This window comes from Hemitrygon akajei, chromosome 29 (genome assembly GCF_048418815.1).
Source record: "Hemitrygon akajei chromosome 29, sHemAka1.3, whole genome shotgun sequence".
Lineage (NCBI taxonomy): Eukaryota > Metazoa > Chordata > Chondrichthyes > Myliobatiformes > Dasyatidae > Hemitrygon > Hemitrygon akajei.
In genome coordinates, this window is record NC_133152.1 from 25,025,078 (window position 1) to 25,048,822 (window position 23,745).

Below are 23,745 nucleotides of genomic sequence, written 5' to 3' on the forward strand. Positions count from 1 at the left end.
ATTCACTCGTGTTGCCTTTGAACACTACCTCATCATTTTTTTTGCTCTTTGTTTGCACTGCCATTTAAATTAAAACAAATATATATTTCTTATTGCAATTTATAGTTTATTGTAATGTAATACTATGTACTGCTACCGCAAAACCTGATTTTGATTCTGATTTAAGGATTTTCTCAATTTTTTTTCAAATTCTACCACCTACTGGTTACTTGCCGAATTGCAGGTTGGTTTAAAATAAATAAAAGATATTAAAAAATTAAAGATTAGCTTTATTTGCCATGAACATCAAAACATACAGAGAAATGCGTCATCTACGTCAATTCAGATCAGTGAGGACCACACTTCCAGCACCAACATAGCATGCCTTCAACTTAATAATCCTAAATGTACGTCTTTGGAATGTGGGAGGAAAGCAGAGCATCTGGAGCAAACCCATACAGCCATGGGGAGAATGTACAAACTCCTTATAGGCGGCGATGGGAATCAGTGATCACAGAGCAATCTTCTACTAGGCATTTCATTTTGAATTATGATGAACAGAAAATTTTTTAACCCTTGACATCGATAAACTTGCAAATAATTCAATGTGATATTACGTATGTTCCTGTTGACTTAATAACTTCAATGGATACTCCTTTTGTAAAAGACCAATTTATTTTTTGAAAACACATCAGGAGATAGTTCTGGAGCAGGCTCTGTTATCGAGGGTATGCGTGAAGATCCTGAAAACATGACACCATACATAATAACGCTAAGCAAGGGGAGGCAGTCAGATGTGTTGCTACTGCCAAGAGCTTCAAGATCTCAGCAAAGTTCCTGGACCAATTGGACATCTTATTCAGGCAATGGCAGTGATCGCACCAGGATTTTGGGTTAACACCTATTAAATCATTTCACGTTGGCTTTTCATGCTCTTCCACAATGGTCTTGCAACTCCCTCTTCAAGATGGTTTTGGGAATTTGGTGAGATCAGGGCAATCGGACCTCAAGTCAGTAATGTTTCAAACCCTTGGGTGTATTTAAAATGTCCTGTCCTCTGGTTGAATGAAAGAGAAGGAAAAAATAGATTTGTTATATGTACATCAAAAGATACAGTGAAATGCACAGTTTAATTCAAATCAAATCAGTGAAGATGTGATGGGCAGGCTGTAAGTATCACCAGGCTTCCTTTGCCAAGATAGCATGCCTACAACTCTAAACATATGTCTTCTTGGAAAGGAAAATGTAGAAACTTGTTAGCAGGAATTGAACCCTGATCTTACAGCAGGAAACGCAAGAGTATTGCACTAACTGCTACACTATTGTGCGCCCACCATGAAGCCCTATGCCCTTGTTCCTATTCCAATCACACACTGCATCTGACGTTCTATTGATGCACAGTGGAAAGTATCTTGGCTGCAGGAAAACAATATCCATCACCCAGGTTATGCTCTCTTTTCGCTGCTACCATAGGGAAGGAGGTACGGGAGCTTTAGGTCCCACCCCACCAGGCTCAGGAATAGTTACTGCCCTTCGACCATCAGAGCTCCTAAACCAGCATGAATAAACTTTACTCACCTCAATACTGAACCTATTCCACAACCCGTGGACTCAACAACTCATGTTCTCAAGTAATATTGATTTACTTATTATTTGTTTTTTTGTATTTGCACAATTTGTCTTCTTTTGCACATTGATTGTCAGTTTTTGTAGTTTTTCTTTGATTTGCTCTACTGTGAATGCCTGCAAGGAGATGAATCTCAAGGTAGTACATGGTGACATATATGTACTTTGATTATAAATTTACTTTGAATGTTCCTTCAAATTGAATCTAGTAGGCTTAATATCTGTTATTGTAGGAGATCTAGAAGCACTATTCTATCTCAGTGTTACAGTATGGAAGTCAGATTTCTCCAGTGCAGACAGATTCTGAATTTAACTAAACATAACGTAAATGTTGCAGTGTTGTTTGCTTACTGAGCATCTTTTTGTATTTCATGGCCATCAGGAGAAAGATGAATACCAGAGTTGTATTGTATATACTTTGACAATAAAATTAACCTTTGAACATGTATGGCATTAATCTACCACTACTGAGGGCTTAAATGCTGTTCCATTTAATTTTTCAAAAATGACAGACCTAATTGTTTGTGCAATTACAACAAACTAAGCCAGAATGAACTACATCATAATTTATTGTTTTTATAGAGGAAATAATCACTCATATTACAAATAAAAAATCTACAAGTTACATTTGGTTTTCACCTTAAATATTAAAGATATTTCTGACTTTAAAATTTACTATTCATGACAGGGAAATGTTGCTAATTGTTCATTGACGGTTGTAGTGCTAATTTAATGTTTGAAGATTAGAATTTCAAAGGTCAACAAAGGACAATGGAAGGTCAACGGTACACTGGGGTGGCAGCATTTGACAAGTAATTAGCAAGCAGAGACTAATGTTAAAAATGTGAGTAGGAAAACAAACAGTTAGGGTCTTCAAAGAATTAAAGATAAAATTTACTTCACATTGCAGTTTTCTTTTTCCCTCATCCCAGGGTAAAATCCTCCAAGAGGACCATAACCTCGTTGTGGTTTGGAGGCTTGTGTGCCTCAGTGACCCGGAGAGCTCTGCTGGCTGGAGTTAGGACTTTATGCTTTGGCTGTCGGTAGGGTCACCCACGCCAAACAGGTCAAAGGGTAGAGGCCAGACTAGGAGTGGTCCACTTGTCCTCCAGGTTCGGGGGTTCAGCTCAGGGCTAACAACCCTGACTGGTCAAACAACATTGTTAGGGAAACAGCAACGAGGAATCCTTCTACATCAGAGTATGACGGTATTCCTGAGTCTCCACCCGGGACTTGTGTGACTGACAGCAGTGAAAACTGACAGGAAGCTACTGACATGATGAAGGAAGTCCTGAACACCGCCAGAGATGGAGGACCTTCATTGCTGCACTAAATGCCAGTAACAAGCACTGTGGATCAGGGTAAAATGCCTTTGGACCCACACGAGGACATCAGATGACAGCTGAGCTCATCATGGATCCACCCAGCTAGAATGTGGCTTCCAATAGGAGCCTTTGGGAGCCGTGGCCACCTTTCCACTCCTTTACCCGCCGACAGACTGTTGTTGGTTATGAACTTCAGTAACTGCAATACCAGTGTTCTGCCAGCATTAATCATGCTTAATTTTTTTCCAGGGACCAGTCGGCGAAGGGCACCCCTTTCACACAGCCCAATGCAAAATCTATTGCTCTTGGTCAGGACGAAACCTAGATCAACGTTGATTTGTTAATCAGCAACTTAAGGAGGTAGACTTGTTTCGCTGAGGTGTAATGTCACTTTGTGAGTAGAATTGTCCAGGCTCACATGAAAATCAGCTGCTGAAATAGGACGGAGAAACTGGTGCCCAAAGAATTCCACCAAAAAGAGGACGCAGCAATGTTTGTTGGGATGGGAGAAAAGACAGAAAGGAAGAAATTATTTTTGGTAGATAACAAAAAAAACATACTGTATTGGGTATTAATGCACTGTAAGCACAAATTCCTTTTTGTCTCTTCTGACAGAATTAAATATACCGACATAGTATACAACAAAGTGTACAGCAGGAACATTATGAGGACCAACACTTTTCAAGCTCCACACATTTCTCTTGCACAAGTATGAGAGGACGTGTCACAGCAAATTCTTCAAGATGACCTTCTGTGCTCATGCAGTGCGGAATCTTTCAATTAAGCCATTTGAATCTCACAGCAGACAATGAACAAAATACTGTATATTTAAAGCAGACCGGAACTGGAAAGGGGTACCTTATATATAAATAAGATGCTAGAAATACACAGAGCAGTCGGTATCTGTCAAGAACGTTTTGGGCAGATAACCTTTACCAGAACATGGTCCTATTCTGATGAATGGTCTTTGATGTTTGTCTTTCCACAGATGCTGCCCGATCGGATTTCCAGCACCGGCAGTATTTTGATTTTCAATGCTCCTTGCAGCAGGTCACCTAAAACTGCCAGGAGCAATTGAGAAGGAAGCCCTATGAACTTACAAATTGAAAGACTAACAAATCAAAATCTAGTAACATTTTTGCTCCACCTTCTCACACTGACCTGCTGAGTTATCACTGTACTGGGAAATGCTCCAACTCATTCATGCCTCACGCTGCCACTACAGACCTGATTCTACTGTTTCTGAAGAAGACGCAATAAGACAGACAAACCAAAAACGATCAGCCACGGATCTCAGGCCTGATCATTTCTCCCAGTTCCCAAGTGTGTAAATGCTCAATCTGAAGACAACCGAGTCAGATAACTCCAGATTCGCACAGATTCTAAGCCAACCCCGTCCATACAAACAATAAACACTCAAAGTATGACCTTCTGCCATCCATTCTACGCCATTAGGACAAGTACAGAAAATGGGAGGGGGATCCAAATTATTACTTCTCACTTGAACATCGATTGAATGTGGTCAGTTACAGAGATTCAAGTTCTTTGGTGCATTTCAAATGGAATGTTGCTAAAATCGCCTGGAATGGCCATGGTAAAATATTTTAAATTATTTGTTCAACTATATTTAAATATAAATGCTCCTGAAGAAGCATTGCACCAAAGTGCTGACAGGCAAAATGACTTATGGAAAAAGGTTCTGAGAAAGGCCACTCATGACCAAGGTCCTTCCCGAAGGTATTTGCTGAAGATTAGAGATGCTAATGTTATGGAACAGAAGACTTTCCACTCTGAACAGGAGGCTGTGATCTATTGCAGACTGGCTGTAGTGTGATTAGATGGAGAAAAACATGCACCTTGGAGGTGCATTCTTTATTTGACACTGCTACCCCCACCTTGCAGAGAGTTCTGTTCTGTGGTTCAGACCCTTTAGCAAGCAGTGTAGAGATTCCACTTCAGCAATTCAAGTACTTAAAAATTCAATCATTCTGCCAATCCTGATTGGACTTGCACCCCCCCCCCCAAATAGAAAGGCTAATTATTTAAACATATGGATGAAAGACTTACTCTTCAAATAACACTTACAACCTATCCTTTGGTCAAGTGATTCTGACAAAATAAAGTTTACCATCTAAAACATTTAAGCTGCTATTATTGCAGTACTCTTCAAAACAGATCTAAGGTAGATCAAGTAGGTCATGTTGAGCATACAGATCTTGTGTGATGTCATAGGTCTTAGAAATGAGTGGGACAGCTTCCCCGAGTGTGGCCACGACCTTTTCTGCTGTGCCCATATTCATAATTTCAAAAAACTCTGCTCGACCTGGCAGGAAATTAAATGCAAGAACTGCAGCTTTGCGCACAATCCAGGGATGATAGTTTGCCAGGGAGTCATTATAGGCTTCTGTACACAAGACTGCAGTTCTGCCGTCATCAGAGGCCACCCGCAGCTTTTCCAAAAAGAGCTGCAGCCACTTGAGGGCACGGTGTAGTCGCAAGAGAGTACGGCAGCCAGAATCCAAATGGTCACCTCGCTTCTTCAGGTCCACCAGTTTGTTGTCAACCTCATACTTCACCATTGACTGAATTGTTCTATATTCCTGGCCATTTTCACCACTTCTGTAGTTTTCCAGAATTTGAATTTTAGTGACCGCATCTTTTGAAATAAAGGAAAAGGCTGCACCAAGGCTATTCATGAATCTAAAAAAGAATCAAACAATGAATTTAAAATTAGATTTTCCTACCAAGACAATTCAGAGTAGAAATACAGAAGTAAAATATTAGAAATTAAAGATTTTAAAGTGCACAATAAGTTTGAGCAGAATATCATTCCCAAATTCATAAACTATTTACTTAAGTCTATTACAAGAAATTTCCAAATTTATTTTGTTTCCATTGGTATGTAAGAGAGAAAGTAAATCACATTATGCAAATTATGAAAATTTATTAAGAAAAAGTGGTTATGACAATCAACTATTAAAGATGAATCCCTCAGTGATTAATACATTTTATTTGTGGGAGCTTGCTGAGGACAGATTTGTTGATGAAATTCTTACACTTCAGCAATATTTTCTCTCAAATTATTTCATTAACCACAAATTTTGGCAGATCCTCGAAGGGAAATTTATACAAAAATATAAGCTGTTGTATTTTGTAGCTGAAGAAACTAATCAAAAGAAAAAGACGGGTGCCTAGGAGAATGAGGGTGCTTCTTTTTTTTAAACAAACGACAAAATCTGCAGATGCTGGAAATACAACACACACACACACACAAACAAACAAACAATGCTGGAGGAACTCAGCAGGTCAGGCAGCATCTATGGAAAAGAGTATTGTCGACATTTCGGGCCGAAACTCTTCGCAGGACTCCGATGGTCACCAATGTTTCTTCTTACTTTTAATGAGCCACACACTTAGTGGCGTAATGACATATGGCATTCACGTACTTTTGCTTACAACCCCTAATGAATTATTTAAACAAAGAGTTCTTGACCAATATATTTACAATATTACTGAAATATAAATACAGAACACACACGACACAGCATGGTAAATTTTAAATTGCCACATTCAGGACTAAAGATTTAATCTCTGTGGAGGATTTCTTATCCCTGTGGAATAATGTCTTCCCTGATTTTTTTTTGGGGGGGGTGGTTTGCTGGGTGGAATCACTCTGCTTAGCAGGAGTGACTTGTGGCTGTGATGGTTGTAGGAGTCACCTCTGGGACTTCAGGAAGTGGTTCTAACAGCTCTGGACACCTTTCCTGTCCAACAATTCGCTTGATTGTCCTCAAGTGATCAACGTGTGTTCGGATGATATCAGATGCATCCTCCATTGTGTAGGAGAGCGGTCCGGTTCTGTCCTTAATCTTTTCAATTACCTACTTTTAATTACCACTGTGGTCCCCCTCCAGAACAGCTTGTCCAGGAGTGAAACATTGAGCGTCCTTGTTTAGGGACCCTTCAATTTGTCTCAGCTGTCTGTCTTGCATGCTCCTTCTGAGACTGGGTTTGAGAGATCCAAGCGTGAGCACAAGGGACAACCCAGGAACAGCATAGCTGGCGGGTTGTTGGTTGTGAAGCGTGCTGCATTGTGATATGCACGGAGGATATTGGCGAGCTTCTGACTTAGTGATAGTGTAGTGTGATCTGCTGACATTGTTCACAGTGCATTCTTTAGTCTCCGGGCAATCCTTTCCACCAAGCCGTTTGTAGCTGGGTGGTACTGTGTGGATGTAATATGTCTTATTCCATTAATTTTCAGGAATATCTGAGACGGCTCTGCAACAAACGGTGGGCCACTGTCGCTGTTTAAGTGTTCTGAAACACCAGTCCTTGAGAAGAGGCTTCACAACACATCAACACTGTGCGAGGCTGTGGTGGAGGTTGTTGGGAACACTCCTCACCACTTTGTAGCTGCTTCTATTACTACTACTAAGAAATCCGTGCCAAATTTCACAAATCTCAGCAAAATCCACATGAATCCTCTGCCAGGGCAATACAAGTCATTCCCAGGGATGGAAAGACACTGCTCTTGGCATCTTCTGGAAGTTTTTGCATTCCAAACAGTGTGTGGCAGATTCCTCAATCTGCTGATCTATCTCAGGCCACCAGACAAAGCTTCCAGCTCATGCTTTCAATTTTACCATGCCTGGATGACAGCGTGTAGCTTCTTCAACATTTTAGCTCTCAGCTTGGGTGGTAGAACAACTCTTAATCCCCACATCAGGCAACCCCTGTCAAAGTTAAGTTCATCCCAGTGATGGTAAAAATGGGGGAACTCTTCACTTGGGGGAAATGTTACACTTTCCAGCCATTTTGGGTGGCCATGTAAATCTGAGACAGTGAGGGGTCTTTTCTGGTTTCCCTTTGGATTATCTCTGCTGTAATGGGAAGACTTTTGATTTACATTAGGGAGAATAGAAACATAGAAAACCTACGGCACAATACAGGCCCTTCGGCCCACAAAGCTGTGCTGAACATGTCCCTACCTTAGAACTACCTAGGCTTTACCTGTAGCCCTCTATTTTTCTAAGCTACATGTACCTGTCTAGGAGTCTCTTAAAAGACCCTATCATTTCTGCCTCTACCACCACCGCCAGCAGCCCACTCCACACACTCACCGCTCACTGTGTAAAAAACTTACCCGACATCTCCTCTGTACCTACTTCCAAGCACCTTAAAACTATGCCCTCTTGTGTTAGCCATTTCAGCCCTGGGGAAAAGCCTCTGACTATCCACACGATCAATGTCTCTCATCATCTTATACACCTCTATCAGGTCACCTCTTATCCTCCGTCGCTCCAAGGAGAAAAGGCCAAGTTCACTCAACCTATTAGACAATAGACAATAGGTGCAGAAGTAGACCATTCGGCCCTTCGAGCCTGCACCGCCATTTTGAGATCATGGCTGATCATTTACTATCAATACCCGGTTCCTGCCTTGTCCCCATATCCCTTGATTCCCCTATCCATAAGATACCTATCTAGCTCTTTCTTGAAAGCATCCAGAGAATTGGCCTCCACTACCTTCCGAGGCAGTGCATTCCAGATCCCCCACAACTCTCTGGGAGAAGAAGTTTTTTCCTTAACTCTGTCCTAAATGACCTACCCCTTATTCTCAAACCATGCCCTCTGGTACTGGACTCTCCCAGCATCTGGAACATTCCTGCCTCTATCTTGTCCAATCCCTTAATAATCTTATATGTTTCAATCAGATCCCCTCTCAATCTCCTTAATTCCAGCGTGTACAAGCCCAGTCTCTCTAACCTCTCTGCGAAAGACAGTCCTGACATCCCAGGAATTAACCTCGTGAATCTACACTGCACTTCCTCTACAGCCAGGATGTCCTTCCTTAACCCTGGAGACTAAAACTGTACACAATACCTCATAAGGCATGCTCCCCGATCCAGGCAACATCCTTGTAAACCTCCTCTGCACCCTTTCTATGGTTTCCACGTCCTTCCTGTAATGAGGCGACCAGAAATGAGCACAGTACTCCAAGTGGGGTCTGACCCAGGGTCCTATATAGCTGCAACATCACCTCTCGGCTCTTAAACTCAATCCCACCATTGATGAAGGTCAATACACCGTATGCTTTCTTAACCACAGACTCAACCTGCGCAGTTCCCATGGGCTCCACTCAACTCGGAAAGAGTTCCTTCAGCCTCCATGCGATCTAGCTGACTGGCCACTTTATCTTGGATGGAACAAGGAACCTGACGAGCTTTGTCAAACTGGGATGTGGCAGTTTTATTTAATACTACTTCACCCTTGATATGTTTGAGTTTTCCAATGCTTGAACACTGCTGTGGCATCATCCAGTAGCTTTCTAAATTTGCTTTCAGTTGACTCTATTGCAGGGTATGTGGCTTGCAAATAGAGGATGGATCTCCAATCAAGTTGTAGTTATCACAGCCCAACAATGCTGGCCTCCTGTTTTTAACCACATAAACGCAAATGTGGTATGTTGGTTATTGTAATTCACTGTTAAAATTGTCACTCCCATGGGAGTTACCTTTTCTCAAGTACAAGTTCTTAGTTGATTATCAGTTCAGTCAGTATCTTTGAAATGCTGTTCAAACTCATGTCGTGGAATGATTGAAACAGTTGAGCCAGTGTCCAATTTCATTTAAATTAATGCACTATTCACTTCTTGTGTGATCCATATTGCTTGTCTATTGTTAGTTTTCACAAAGTAAATCTGAAGGCTACACAGTCCTGTGTCACTCTCACCATCGGGTTTTTCATCAGTGGCATGTAGATCAGGGCTCTTTTTTGAAACTGCAGCTCGACTTTTTCCTCTTCCCTGTGTAGTCCATTTATTTTTGCCCGTCCAACACAAGCTCTTTGTACGTGTTCTACTTTGTTGCATTTTCTGCAATTTCACCTTTAAATCTGCATTAGTCTGGTGTATGAGAGCCTGGTAACAATGGTAACACAACTTGTCTGTCCAGGCAGGTTTCTGTTTAGATGTTGCAATTTTGTTCACTCACTTTCATTCCCGACCACAACATTATTGTATCTCTGGCAGTTGTTTCCATTAATACACACATTTAAACTGCTCTTTTAAATCTGAGTTGTGAACCATTTTCGGATGTTTTCTTGTAAGATTCCACAAACTAAACAATCTCTCCGTGCATCATTAAGCCCGTCACTGAACTGGCAACGTTCAATCTCTTCAATTCAACCACATAAGCTGAACTGGACTCCCCTTCTTTTTGATTTCATTTATGAAACCTAAAGCTTTCTGCAATCAACAATGGTTTCAGCTCTAAATGTTGCTGTATTACTTTCATGATATCAGCAAAGCTCATTTTGCGTGGTTTGGTTGGAACAGAAAAACTTCTAAATAAACTGCATGCCTTCCCACCTAATGCACCCGCTTTTCATTGGCTATTTCATTTGCTTGAAAATACTGCTCAATTAGCTCAGTATACAACATGCAGTCATCGGTTGTGCAGTCAAACATATCTATCTTTCTAATGTAGCCAGCCATTTCTGCTTTTATTTATTTCTTAGTATCATTATCACCCAGTACTCACTGGGTATGAACTACCTACTAATTTTGTCCATTTTCTGCCTCTTTTTTTTTTACTTTACCGCCTCCCCCACTTGTGGAAAAAAGTGCTGCACTTTAAAAAAAACTTGAATGTCTCTTTCCCTTTGCAAAGAAAAAATATGTGCAGCACTTCTATAGGTAGGAAGTCATCACGGGTTTGTTTTAAAGCATATTCATTGCCACTGTTATGTTTTGTAACTGCAGAAATTAATTGAAAGAAAAAAGCAGGAGCCCAGCAGGACATGTACACTTGTTTTTTTAAACTTTTAGTGAAGCATGCACATATGACGTGGTGGTGTAATGATGTATGCCATTCACATACCTTTACATATACTGTAACTCTGAATAAATGAGTTAAACAAAATTTAAACAAAGAAAGGGTTTTAGCCCAAAATGTCGACAATACTCTTTTCCATAGATGCTGCCTGGCCTGCTGAGTCCTTCCAGCATTTTGTGTGTGTTGCTTGGATTTCCAGCATCTGCAGATTTTCTCATTTATAAAAAGAATCAATGCTACTCAAATATTACTGAAAAGCTTCTCTATTTTATATCTTCATTTAAATGTCTACATTTTTAAGAACTTTACAACAATTCGTTGCTTCACGGGTTTTCAACTGGGAGGAATTCACCTTGGAACTCTTTTAACTACCTACAGAGGTCACTTTCCCTGTAAGTAGTCTCGGTTAATGCAGCCTGAACCACACCCAAAATGTTGAACCCCACCTTAGAACAAGACAGCTCACGTGATTAACCTTCATCGGTCATTCTAAACTTTGACACCTCCCATTGCTGGCACACCCTAGTTCCAGTACAGAGAGTACACCACATATACTCCTTTGGGCTACCCAAACTCTTTCCAAACTTGAAACTTCCATCACCGAGGATGAGGGGAGTAGGCTGGTGGGAACATTATCATCTACATCACCATTAACCGAGGGGTCCGCGGACCACAGTTTGGGAACCCCCTGATCCGGAGCATCTCCGGGTCTGACGAGGAAATACATCGCCGTTCTGTCATTGTCGCTAAATCACAGTGAACATACCTCCTTCACCATAGAGACTACGGCGGCTCCCCACTACATTCTTAAAGACAGTATGGGCCAGCCATTAAATGCTGATCTTGTTAACGAAACCCACATCCAAAAATTTAATTCAAAACACTTCAGATACGACAATCAGAAATGGCATAACCCTTCCACCCTCTTTAATAATGGCCCATTGTCATATTCTGCACGATGAAAGGCTTATACTTTGCCCTGATACCAAAAAGCAGCTCCAAGGACAGGATTATTTTAGACAGAAGCAGAATATGCTGGAAGACCTCAGCGGGTGAGTCCACCTTTGCGGAATGACAAACAGGGTCAACATTTCAAGTCCAAGACTGAGTATTTCCACAACATTTTCAGGTTTTAAGATTCCCAGCGTCCATAGTTCCTTTGGTTTCAGGGTTACTTTAGATCACTCACTTCACCAGCCCTTTCCATCCGTTCAGGTAATGTTCCTGCACCACTTCCCCGCTCTCAGTCAGACAGCTCCTGAATGACTCCAGGACTTCACTCAGTCTGAACGGCTCGACGTTCGCCATCTTCAACCCGGAAGCCGCCCATCGCTAGGCCCTCCCCCTCCCCTTCTGCCCTATCACGATTGGACTGACGGAATCGGCGGTCCTATTGGCTTTCCAGGGGGTCAATCAGCGTGACGTCACATTCACCGGGCTTGAGGTAGGCCTGAAGCCGGGGGCTGCAGTCGAGGATGGGAAGGGGTTGTTGTCACTGAGTTTCCCTGACGCGCAGCGGGGAGAGTGCTCCAGAGCCGCGATCCTCTAGTTAACGGGAAAGTCTGACGTTCACAGTTCAAAGCGCCCCGGCCGGGGAGGTGATGGTGTACATTCTGCATTTTCACTGACGGCAACACAGGGTGGTGGGCAAACTGTGAAGATAAACTTATTTTATTTCCCTGCTCAGGTGCTCTGAATATTAATCTGAAAAACACATTTCTTGTGAATTTTAGGTCACGTCTGACTTTCTTGGATCACAGAACTGGATTCCTGGATTCTACCACTTTTTACATTTCTCACAAAGTTTTTGATGCCATCAGCTATTCCCCAACCTGCAGGTAATGCAATGATTTACATCCTACCCATTCCTTGGAACCTAGAATTGGTTTATTATTCTCACATGTACCTAGGGACAGTGAAAAGCTTGTTTTGCATACTGATCATTACCCAGTGCATTGAATAGGAGAAAGTAAAACAATAAAATACGTAGAATAAAATATGACAGCTACAGGGAAAATGCAGGTAAACAATAAGCTGCAAGGCAATAACAAAGAAGATTCTGAGGTCAAGAGTCTAATTGTGCTGGTAGTGGCATCTGTTAGTCTCATGAGACCATGGATCTGTGCCTGGAAGGTTTCCAGGGCGCAGGCCTGGGCAAGGTTGTATGGAAGACCAGCAGTTGCCCATGCTGCAAGTCTCCCCTCTCCATGACACCGATGTTGTCCAAGGGAAGGGCAAGGGCCAATACAGCTTGGCACCGGTGTCGTTGCAGGAGTTGCCGGAATGAGATTGAAGGCAACATTGGACCGTCTTAGGGACTCCAGCGCCGGATTTGTCCTCGGGGTTTACTCCCGAAGCCTTTCCCATGAACGGGTGTGGCCGCAAGGCAGTGGAGGTTTGAAATCAGAGTTTTCCCTCTCTTAGATGGACTGCCTTCCCAGGCTGACGAGCTCCATCTACCCGAAGCACTGTTTTTAGGGCGCCAGGACCCACCTTTGCCCCTTCTGTCAGTAGAAACAATTCCACCGGGCTAAGAGGCTAACCCACATGAGAAGGCCAGGGGTTGGACTTGGTTGTCAGAGGCTATTGAGGGGCATGCCATGAAGAGCACTTTTAGGTAGTGGGAGCTTGTCCCCACTACCACTCCTCAGCTTGACAACCTTAGGAACCCTAATTGTACTAGAGAATCATTTAATAACACTGGACAGCATTTGAAAGTGTTGCTTTCTCAGAATTTTTTTGCGGTTATAGACTGCTTGAAGCTGAACACACGTAATTTCAGACCACTCGTATTACATAGAAATTTGGGGAAAAAAGCAATCAACACAGTGGTGGGAGTGTGGAATGAGCTGCAAGATGAAGTGGTAAATGGAATATTGTGTTTACTTGAATATATTGTGTTTAATTGCACAATGGTGCTGATGCTTTGCAGTAGTTCAACTAAACTAAAAATGTTTTCATGATGATTTATGTTTGTACTCAATATCTGAGGCTTCTTGCTTAAGTGGCCAACAGTTATCAGCCAGTGTTGATGACTTCCAGTTGCCCTGATACCGTTTCTCCATGACAGCAGTGTCCTGGTGAAACCTTTCACCGTGCTTGTCACTGACAGTGCAAGATCTGCAGGAAAGATATTGAATCTTTAGTGACATGTTGCACTTCATGGTTCTGAATGCTTGAAGCATCCTGTCAATCAGCTGCACAAGGTCTGGTGCTCTGTATTTGCCAAGAACATTTTCAACATCCTTGAATGCCTTCTGTGCGATTTTCTCCGATCCCACTAGAAGTTCTTCGAATCGTCTGTTATTGATGAACTGTTTGGTTTGTGGACCAGCAAAAGTGCCTTCCTTAATCTTGACATCAGTTATTCTGGACATTTGTCTCAAATATCGAAATCCTTCACAGAAACGTTTGTGTCTGGTGTCAGCAGATTCCACCCTTGCAGTCTTGAACCTAGTAATTCTGCTTTTGGCTTTGACAGACCAAATCTCTGATCGATTCATTTAACACAGATTGAGTTATCAGATGAGGCTCACTTGACATAAAAGGTTCAAAATCAGTATCAGGATCAGTGTCATTTTCCATCCCTGGCTCGTGCATCATGGCATTTTATTCTGCCTCCTCGAGACTCCATGTGTCTGGTGGCTTCAGTACTGGAAGGCTGTGCTCAGGTGGCACAGGGCTCATGGCTGAAGGGAGACTGGGGTACTCAATGGATTTCTTGCCTTTAGTAGAGAAACCAGCCACATTGGTCAGACAGAAGTAACAGTCTGTCACATGATAGAACCATAGAACATTACAGCCCAGAAACAGGCCCTTCGGCCCTTCTTGGCTGTGCCGAACCATTTTTCGGCCTTGTCTCACTGACCTGCACCTGGCCCATATCCCTCCATACACCTCTCATCCATGTACCTGTCCAAAGTTTTTCTTAAATGTTAAAAGTGAGCCCGCATTTACCACTTCATCTTGCAGCTCATTCCACACTCCCACCACTGTGTGTGAAGAAGCCCCCCCCCCCCAATGTTCCCTTTAAACTTTTCCCCCTTCACCCTTAACCCATGTCCTCTGGTTTTTTTCTCCCCTAGCCTCAGTGGGAAAAGCCTGCTGGCATTCACTCTAACTATACCCGTCATAATTTTATATACCTCTATCAAACCACCCCTCATTCTTCTATGCTCCAGGGAATAAAGTCCTAACCTATTGAACCTTTCTCTGTAACTCAGTTTCTCAAGTTCCGGCAACATCCTTGTAAACTTTTTCTGCACTCTTTCAACCTTATTAATATTCTTCCTGTAATTAGGTGACCAAAACTGCTCACAGTACTCCCAATTTGGCCTCACCAATGTCTTATACAACCTCACCATAACATTCCAACTCTTATACTCAATACTTTGATTTATAAAGGCCAATGTACCGAAAGCTCTCTTTACGACCCTATCCACCTGTGACGCCACTGTTAGGGAATTATGTATCTGTATTCCTATATCCCTCCGTTCTACTGCACTCCTCAGTGTCCTACCATTTACTTTGTATGTTCTACCTTAGTTTGACCTTCCAAAGTGCAATACCTCACACCTGTCTGCATTAAACTCCATTTGCCATTTTTCCAGCTGGTCCAAATCCCTCTGCAAGCTTTGAAAACCTTCCTCACTGTTCACTACACCTCCAATCTTTGTATCATCAGCAAATTTGCTGATCCAATTTGCCACATTATCATCCAGATCATTGATACAGATGACAAACAACAATGGACCCAGCACTGATCCCTGTGGCACACCTCTAGTCACTGGCCTCCACTCAGAGAAACAATCCTCCACTACCATTCTCTGGCTCCTCTCATTGAGCCAATGTCTGATCCAATTCACTACCTCTCCATGTATGCCCAGCAACTGAATCTTCCTAACTAACCTCCCATGTGGGACCTTGTCACAGGCCTTACTGAAGTCCATGTAGACAATATCCACTGCCTTCCCTTCATCCACTTTCCTGGTAACCTCCTTAAAAAACTCTTAATAGATTGGTTAAACATGACCTACCACGCACAAAGCCATGTTGACTCTCCCTAATAAGTCCCTGTCTATCCAAATACTTGTAGATCCTATATCTTAGTACTCCTTCCAATAATTTACCTACTACTGACGTCAAACTTACTGACCTATAATTTCCCGGATTACTTTTAGAGCCTTTTTTAAACAATGGAACAACATGAGCTATCCTCCAATTCTCCGGCATCTCACCTGTAGATGCTGACATTTTAAATATATCTGCCAGGGCCCCTGCATTTTCAACACTAGTCTCCTTCAAGGTCCAAGGGAATACCCTGTCAGGTCCTGGGGATTTATCTACTCTGATTTGCCTCAAGACAGCAAGCACCTCCTCCTTCTGCTCTTGGCGTATCATTGGGACAGCGAATATTATTGACTTCTGAGTACCTCTGAGCCAAACTCTCAGACTGACTGCATATTACGCAACAAATGTGAGGAGCCCAGGCTTTGTTTTGGTTGCCACCCAAAGTAGAGCTCATAGGCTTTCACCGTCTTTGAGATTTAAGCATATACTCACCACATGTGGCACTTGTACTATGTGCATGAAGGGAGCTTGCAGGAGGACGTAATCGTATTAAGAGTTTTAATTATATAATGCTTCCGATTTGAACAATGCTTATTTCACAGCAATGTAATCAGATAAATATATTTTGGATTGAGAGCTAATAGGCTCAAAAATACATTACAACTCAAAATACCGGTTAATCGCTTGACCGGATACAAGGTTTCAAGATGAAATACTACCAGGCTTTCGTTACTTCAAAGATTCTGCGTGAACTGTCAACGTTTCCTTTGTCTCAAGCTCTGGGTCTTTTATCCCTCACTGGAGGAACTGAGAAAGTTTGATAGATTCTGACAGTTCAGATGATACGCAATCAAAAGATTATCTCCACTGGCTTTCACAAGGTAACAAGACAGTGAAATGTAAAAAGAAGAAGAATGTAGAAAATTATCACCATTGTTTTCACACTCATATCACACTAGTGGTTGTTAAGGTTGGAAACCTTCAGTGTTTCAAAATTGAATATTTATGAAGTGTATTTGTAAAATGAATATGATTAGAATAGTCAGTCCCATTGGAAGCATTGTTGGAATCTCTTGTTCTTTATGCTTTTAATAAGGTATTAATGAGTTTTTAGCAAGACTGAATTTGTAGTTTCACTAACATATAACTTGTATTTTTCACAATATGTGGTGTTAGAGTCCACCTACTGGTGGTAAAATTATATAATAGTTTCTCATTTTTCATTTTTATTTGGCTGTGTTAAACATGCTATACCTGTGTGTCTTCCAGTAGGCCCTCTCTTATCTCAGGAACTTGTATAAGTGTCAGTTTCTGCAAAAATCACTATCTTTGTCTTAGTTATTTTAGCTCTCTCAGTTCTTTAGTTCCTGTTCATCTGTGCTCTGTGCCCGTTTTTTTTGTTTTAAACTTTCAATAAACAATTGTGAAGCAACAAGTTTTTCAACTCATTCTTCATCTCTTAAAATAACCCGAGGATCGGAAATCACACCAGATTTGGTGGCATCAAAATAATTTTAAGCAAAGATGCACTGCAGAATCCCTTGTGTTTGAAAATAATTTTGTACTCTTACTAAATTATATTACTTCGCTATTTGTTAAGTGCTGGTTGCAGTTCATAGTTCTGTGGACCAATTATGTATATACATTTTCATATGCTAAATATGGTTATTAAGTTGTTAAAGGTTATAAGAGTGACATGGATAAACAGTTCTTTCTCAAGTCCTCAGTATATTGACACATCTTCTCCTGTCCAAATCTGCAAGGGGAGCCACAGCAGAGGAGCCAACTGATAGCTTATGTTGTGTTTTGCTTACATTGTGTTATTTAAACTTAATTTTGATTTACAAAATTTAGGATGAGTGGCTGACTTCACTTCGACCTGGCTGAGGGAAACCGGGAATAAAATGCCTGAAATAAAAGTCACGCCCCTGGGTAAGAAATCCCACATTAAGCCAAGTTAAGTATTGGAATTCATGGTGCAATAAGTTAATAAAAACAACTAGCTCTTTTATTTTTCAGGGGCTGGCCAAGATGTGGGCCGTAGCTGCATATTGGTCTCAATTGGTGGGAAAAATGTGATGCTGGATTGTGGAATGCACATGGGATATAATGATGATGTAAGTGAATGCAGTTTTTGAAATGGAAAGAAAATACAAGAAAGCTGTAATCATTGGCTTATACACTGTCTGGTACTTTAACTTGATGGACAGCGAAGAGTTCAAATGATTTGTCTTTCCTCTTGTTATTCTTCCCCAAGAATGAAATTCTTGGACCATTGCACCACCAGTGGAAAGGTGGGAGGGCAGTGTTTCTAGGTTTAATGTTCCAAAGCACCGGAGACATCATAATTGAGCTGAGAGGCCTCTGCGCACATAAGCCTTTTAAAGTAGCTTGTCTGATTGTGGTGCTGGCAGTCGGGAGCGCACTATGCCTTTCTGACTGGGAGGGTGATCTGAGAAAGACTCCAGTTTTGTTCACTCACTGGGAGAGGGAGAGTGCAAGAACGAATGAAATAGATCAGTGTGTGTGTGTGTTTTTTGCTTCTGGTGTGGAGTCCCACTCACTAAGAGAATGTAATGGAAATTCAAGGGTATGTAGGAGTATACCTTCAAATGTGATATAACGTTTGTGGCTGCTCTTCCGTCACTTTACATGGAGCAAGGATGCCTGCTGAGAGCCTGATTAGTTGCCGTGTACAGCCAGTTTTACAATACAACACAGGAAGGGAACCCTGAATATATGTAAAACACAGGAAAATCTGCACACGCACGCACGCGCACACACACACACACACACACACACACACACACACACACACACACACACACACACACACACACACACACACACACACACACACACACACACACACACACACACATCCTGATGAAGGGCCTCGACCCAAAACGACCCACTTCATTTGAGCTCCGTTGGTGCTGCCCTCCAGTGGCAAATTGGTGGAACGACCAGCTGGATTGCATTTGTGTGTTTGTCTACTGACTGTTTGGAATTGCACCACCAATTTGTGGGACGTGTCACTCAGGGACTTGAGCTGTAAAATATTTTTGTGTAATTGTGTTCTCGCTATCGTGAATGTGCCTTTTGCTATGCTGCGTATGTTTTGCACCAAGGCCTCAGAGGAATGCTGTTTCATTCGGCTGTATTCAGTATTGGTTGAATGATAATTAAACTTGAATTTGAACTTGAGGGAAGACCAACAGTTTTTCTCAACAGAGTAAGGAAAGAGCTCAGAAGGTTTTTAGAATATGAAATGCTTTTCCACAAGAGGTAATGCACTTTCACAGAATTGTGGATGAACCCTCGAAGCGGAGGGAACAGCGAGTTTAGTGAGATTGTTAAAAAGCCAGACAGAGATCTGATGGGCTAAATGACCTCATTCCCATCCCCAAACCTCAAAATGCTTTCCTGATCTATCTGGTTCTGTGCATTACACCATGGTTATTTGGTATTCTCACGTTTTTTCTTCAGAGACGCTTTCCTGATTTCTCTTACATAACCCAAAATGGAAGACTCACAGAATTTCTCGACTGTGTCATTATCAGGTAATTTTTGGTCCCTTGAATTAAAATTTGTTGGATTGTTGGAACCATTGTAGACGTATGGAGGTGAAATAGTTTCTGACTATAGTCCTTTTCGCTGCTTCATGTGCTAAGAATGCTAATGCTTTCTAGATTTTTTAATTTTAGATATGTAACAGTGGCAATATTTTGCTTAATGCGATAGCACTCTGTTTTAGTTTTAGTCCCAGAAGATTTAATTTCAAAATGTTAACCTATTTTAGTATATTACAGCAGATTTTTAGTTCTCTTCAGGTTCTGCTTCTTTTTAACAACCTCTAAGTTGTCCGCTATCTAGACTATAATGTTTGAAGAAACTGTTGAATCCTAAAGAAAACCCGGAAACGTAGTTGATTGGCATCGAGAGCAAGCATTTTACTCAGTTGATTAAAGATTATTTGACAAAATGCTCCATCATCACAGCTTTTAAAAGTGCATTTTGAACTTGTTTGACCATGGCGAGGAGGACCCTCCCTGTCAGATTGTTCACGCACTCCTGGGGTCTCAATCCCACCGCTCGTTGTTCTTGAAGTGGCTGTAGTGTGGATGAGATGGCCCTCCATCTCCTTATGGTCTGTGTGTTTGCCAAGAAGTTCTGCAAAGAGACGTACTGGCCTTTGTGAAGGTTCATCCCAAGCCGCTGTGTAGTTAATGACTGTGCCCTATGGGCTGTTTCTGGGGATGATTACTGCTAGAAGGTCATTACATGATGAAAGGCTTACTTTGGTCTGCCCAGTGCAAGGCGTTATCCAGAACCAAACACTGGCATCTAACATATCCCAATTTGCAGGGGTACATGCTGAGAGACTCACTGAACCATGCAGTCACTGCAAAGGCTTTGGGGGGGGGGGGTCCTTATTATAAAGCCCAGCTATCGCTTAATCCTAAAGAAAACCCAGAAACATAGTTGATTGGCATACAATAACAAATATACTATTGACAAAATGTTTTTGATTGAATCAATGGTAACATTTACACTGTGTCAACAAGTTATAAGCAAATGTAATGTTATGCTCATAAAGTGAATGAAGATGATGCCATATCCTATTTGTACTACTGTATATTATGACTAAAGTATATTTTTGAAAGTTTAAGCATACCAGTTGTTTACAATGTTCACCATTTTGTCTTTTCCAGCCATTTTCACTTGGACCACTGTGGTGCCCTTCCTTACATGAGTGAGATGATTGGTTATGATGGCCCTATTTACATGACTCATCCCACAAAAGCCATTTGTCCAATTCTTTTAGAGGACTATAGGAAGATTACGGTTGATAAGAAAGGAGAGACCAACTTCTTTACTTCTCAGATGATAAAAGACTGCATGAAGAAAGTTGTAGCCATCCACCTCCATCAAACAGTTCAGGTAAGAAATGTATTGTTTACATTTGGTATTGTCGGACCTGGTGACTTTTCAATCCGCGGAGTCCAAGAATGAGGGAAAACTTGTTGATTTATGATAATTTATTTAAAGTTTAAACAAAGGAGCAGATACAGAGCATATTAAACTAAAGGAAATAATCTCAGGAAAAGAGAAAGATAAAATGGCAATTTTTGCAGAAACTGACACTTTTATATCGAGATACAGCCACAGTCCTGAGATAAGCAAAGGGCCAAGAGAAGGCACACAGGCTTATGCGCCTGTTTAACACTTAGCCAATGAAGCGTGAAAAGGTGATAAACCAATATGTAACTGTTATACCACTCTGCCGCCACTAGGTAGAGTCTAACACCACATACAGGTTTCCCCTGCTATCCGAAGGTAGAGCGTTCCTATGAGACCGTTTGTAAGCCGAAATGTAATAAAGCGAAGAAGCAATTACCATTAATTTATATGGGGAAAATTTTTGAGTGTTCTCAGACCCAAAAAATAACCTATCAAATCGTACCAAATAACACATAAAATCTAAAATGACACTAACATATAGTGAAAGCAGAAATGATATGATAAATATACACCCTATATAAAGTAGAAATATTGTATGTACGGTGTAGTTGCACTTATCAAACTTGGGAAGACTGCGAGCCAAAATCGATTTGGAGAAAAAAAATCGGCACGTACACGCATGTGCATGTACACGCCTACGCATGCATGCGCATATGTGTGTACATACATATGTACGTACATACACGCATACGCCTGTACACACTTACGTACGTCCACGCATTCGCCTGTACACGCATGCGCAAACAACTGCCCGCACAAGGCTTCGTGGTCATTCTAGTCTTTCTAGTATTGTGAAACATCCCAGATAAAAATTATAATAAAACTAGAAATTCATTTTTGCTCATAACTTATTTATTAAAGGCACAAAAATACAGCCAGTTACAAAAGTATTCACAGCAATGACGGATGCCAGAAATCGGTAAATATAACAGAAAATGCTGTAAGTACTCAGGAGGTTAGGCAGGATGAGAAATGGAGTCAACATGATTCTTTGTCAGACAGAGAAAGAGAGAAATACAATTGTTGTTACTTTGCAGAGAGGGTGAGGGAGAGACAGACGGGTCAGAATAGGATGGAGAATTAATGGAAATCTCAGTGTCACCTCTGTGGACATACTGCAGGTGTTCCACATGGTAACTACCCGTTTCTGCAGAGTAGAGCAGGCCTATTGTGAACACTGACTGCAGTATGCTAAAGATCAGATATATTTTCTTCACCCCATCAGCATTTTGAAGGGATTGACTATTCACTTTGTGACTTCCTGTTCCAATGTTACACCACTTTTCTATTTAGCTGCAGAAAATGTAACCTTTTCCCTCTGCAATCCAAGTAAGCTTTCCAGTTGGGGCAATGGTGTTCTTGCACTTGTTCCATTTTAGTGAACAGCATTTGGTGTTCACAGTACTTTGAGGAAACAAATTTGAAGAGTACATGCGTTAAGTCTGCATGGGGTGGCCTTGAGCTCCATTGCCCACCTCCTCAATTCCCTTTCTCATTCCCCTTCTCACCTGTCCATCTGAGATTTGAGGCCAAGCGTAACCTTGAAGAACAGCATCTCATCTTCTGTCTGGCACATTGCAAGAGTCCCATAATGAATACTGAACTCAGGAACTTAAGACAACTTGCCTTCTCTGTCTGTTCAGTACTGACCGATATATCTATGATACTGACTCTGTTTTTCTTTCTTCCAATACCACAGACTGAACTGCTGGGCATGTCTTACAGCTCTGACTTGTGTATTCATCTATTTATGTTCCCACTTTCGTACGATCCTCAGCTCACTGTTTCTCTGTTCCTGTGTTTGTGTTTTCTCTTTTGCTAACTGTCCTCATGAACCTACTGACTGGATGTCCTCATATACACCTTGTGCACTTTATCAGAGATATTCCCTTTGTTCTTTCCATACCTTCCCAACCCACTCTGCAATTTAAAACCAGTTTGTTTTTCCGATTCCCACTTCTGACAAAAGCATCTTTGACCTGAAACGTTAACTCTGCTTCTTGCTCCAGGGAATGCTGCCTGACCTGCTGAGTATTTCTACCATTTAAAATTTTTATTCCTGTTTATTTCCTTTGCATTCTAGGGGAATGAATTCGCAGGATACATGGTTAATACACTGGTGTCCAGGCTTGCACTGTTTCAGTTCGGCCTTTATGGAGATTTTGTTCTGTTATAAACAATATTTTTTTAAAAATCAATTCTACTGCCCCTTCAACCTGAGATGAATGATTCATGCATCTCTGTCCTCTACCCAGTTCCAATAAAACAGTGCTGCTAATTTGTTTGAAATGTCTCAGTTCAAAGGTACATGATTTATATTTTTGGAATGATCCAGGTTGACGATGAACTTGAAATAAAAGCATACTACGCTGGCCACGTGCTGGGTGCAGCCATGGTTCACATCCGGGTGGGCTCAGAATCTGTGGTGTATACTGTAAGTATGAATAAACCTCAGCAACTCATGCAACTATGTCCGTGCATAACTAAAAGGGAATACTGGGAGAAGTTGGTTCAAGGATCAGAGCTAATCAGTATGTCATTTGACTTTTGTTATGACATTATTTTGAATCCCAAATACGTTATTACAGTGTTTCCTACGACATTGAACAACTGGTTTAACATAGTGAGATTTGTAATCGTAGTTTATCAAGGATATTCACTTGCTACAGTATTAATTATACTGAATGATCAGGTAGCTGCCATTTCTGACCTGTCTGCTTTTGCAACTTGATTGAAGAATGGGAAAGCTATGATAAATAGCCATCGTTTATGCACTAATTTACATTATGAAGTCTGTAGGATATTGAGCTCTGACTATATCACAACTAAATTCAATGATATCTTCATTCATCCATCAGTTGCTGACATAACAATTGGGAAGGG

At 41.4% G+C, this 23,745-nt stretch overlaps 2 protein-coding genes across 8 annotated transcripts in view; one reads left to right on the plus strand and one right to left on the minus strand.

The window, feature by feature from the left end:
- Positions 1-248: 248 nt before the first annotated feature.
- cptp (ceramide-1-phosphate transfer protein) lies at positions 249-12,087 on the minus strand. 5 transcript variants are annotated; one of them, XR_012096668.1, is made up of 3 exons: positions 11,957-12,087; positions 4,998-5,630; positions 249-1,036 (listed from the first exon to the last, which is right to left on the minus strand). XR_012096668.1 is itself a non-coding variant. In XM_073031924.1 (3 exons), the coding sequence occupies exons 1-2, from the start codon at positions 12,073-12,075 to the stop codon at positions 5,108-5,110; spliced, it is 642 nt and encodes a 213-aa protein (XP_072888025.1). In that variant the 5' UTR covers positions 12,076-12,087; the 3' UTR covers positions 249-1,036; positions 5,059-5,107. The 5 variants fall into 5 exon arrangements, 3 of the variants coding, with proteins under 3 accessions (XP_072888025.1, XP_072888024.1, XP_072888022.1); XM_073031924.1 differs by having other exon boundaries at positions 5,059-5,630; XR_012096667.1 differs by lacking the exon at positions 249-1,036 and adding an exon at positions 2,157-3,381.
- A 71-nt stretch (positions 12,088-12,158) lies between these two features.
- ints11 (integrator complex subunit 11) overlaps positions 12,159-23,745 on the plus strand; it is a 37,860-nt gene continuing 26,273 nt past the window's right edge. The window contains exons 1-7 of one of the 3 annotated variants that reach the window (XM_073031927.1): positions 12,159-12,211; positions 12,501-12,605; positions 17,692-17,769; positions 17,857-17,954; positions 19,327-19,400; positions 20,553-20,781; positions 23,198-23,296. In XM_073031927.1, coding sequence (XP_072888028.1) covers positions 17,742-17,769; positions 17,857-17,954; positions 19,327-19,400; positions 20,553-20,781; positions 23,198-23,296 — 528 coding nt within the window. In that variant the 5' untranslated portion in view covers positions 12,159-12,211; positions 12,501-12,605; positions 17,692-17,741. The other 2 variants (XM_073031925.1, XM_073031926.1) reach the window with 2 other exon arrangements.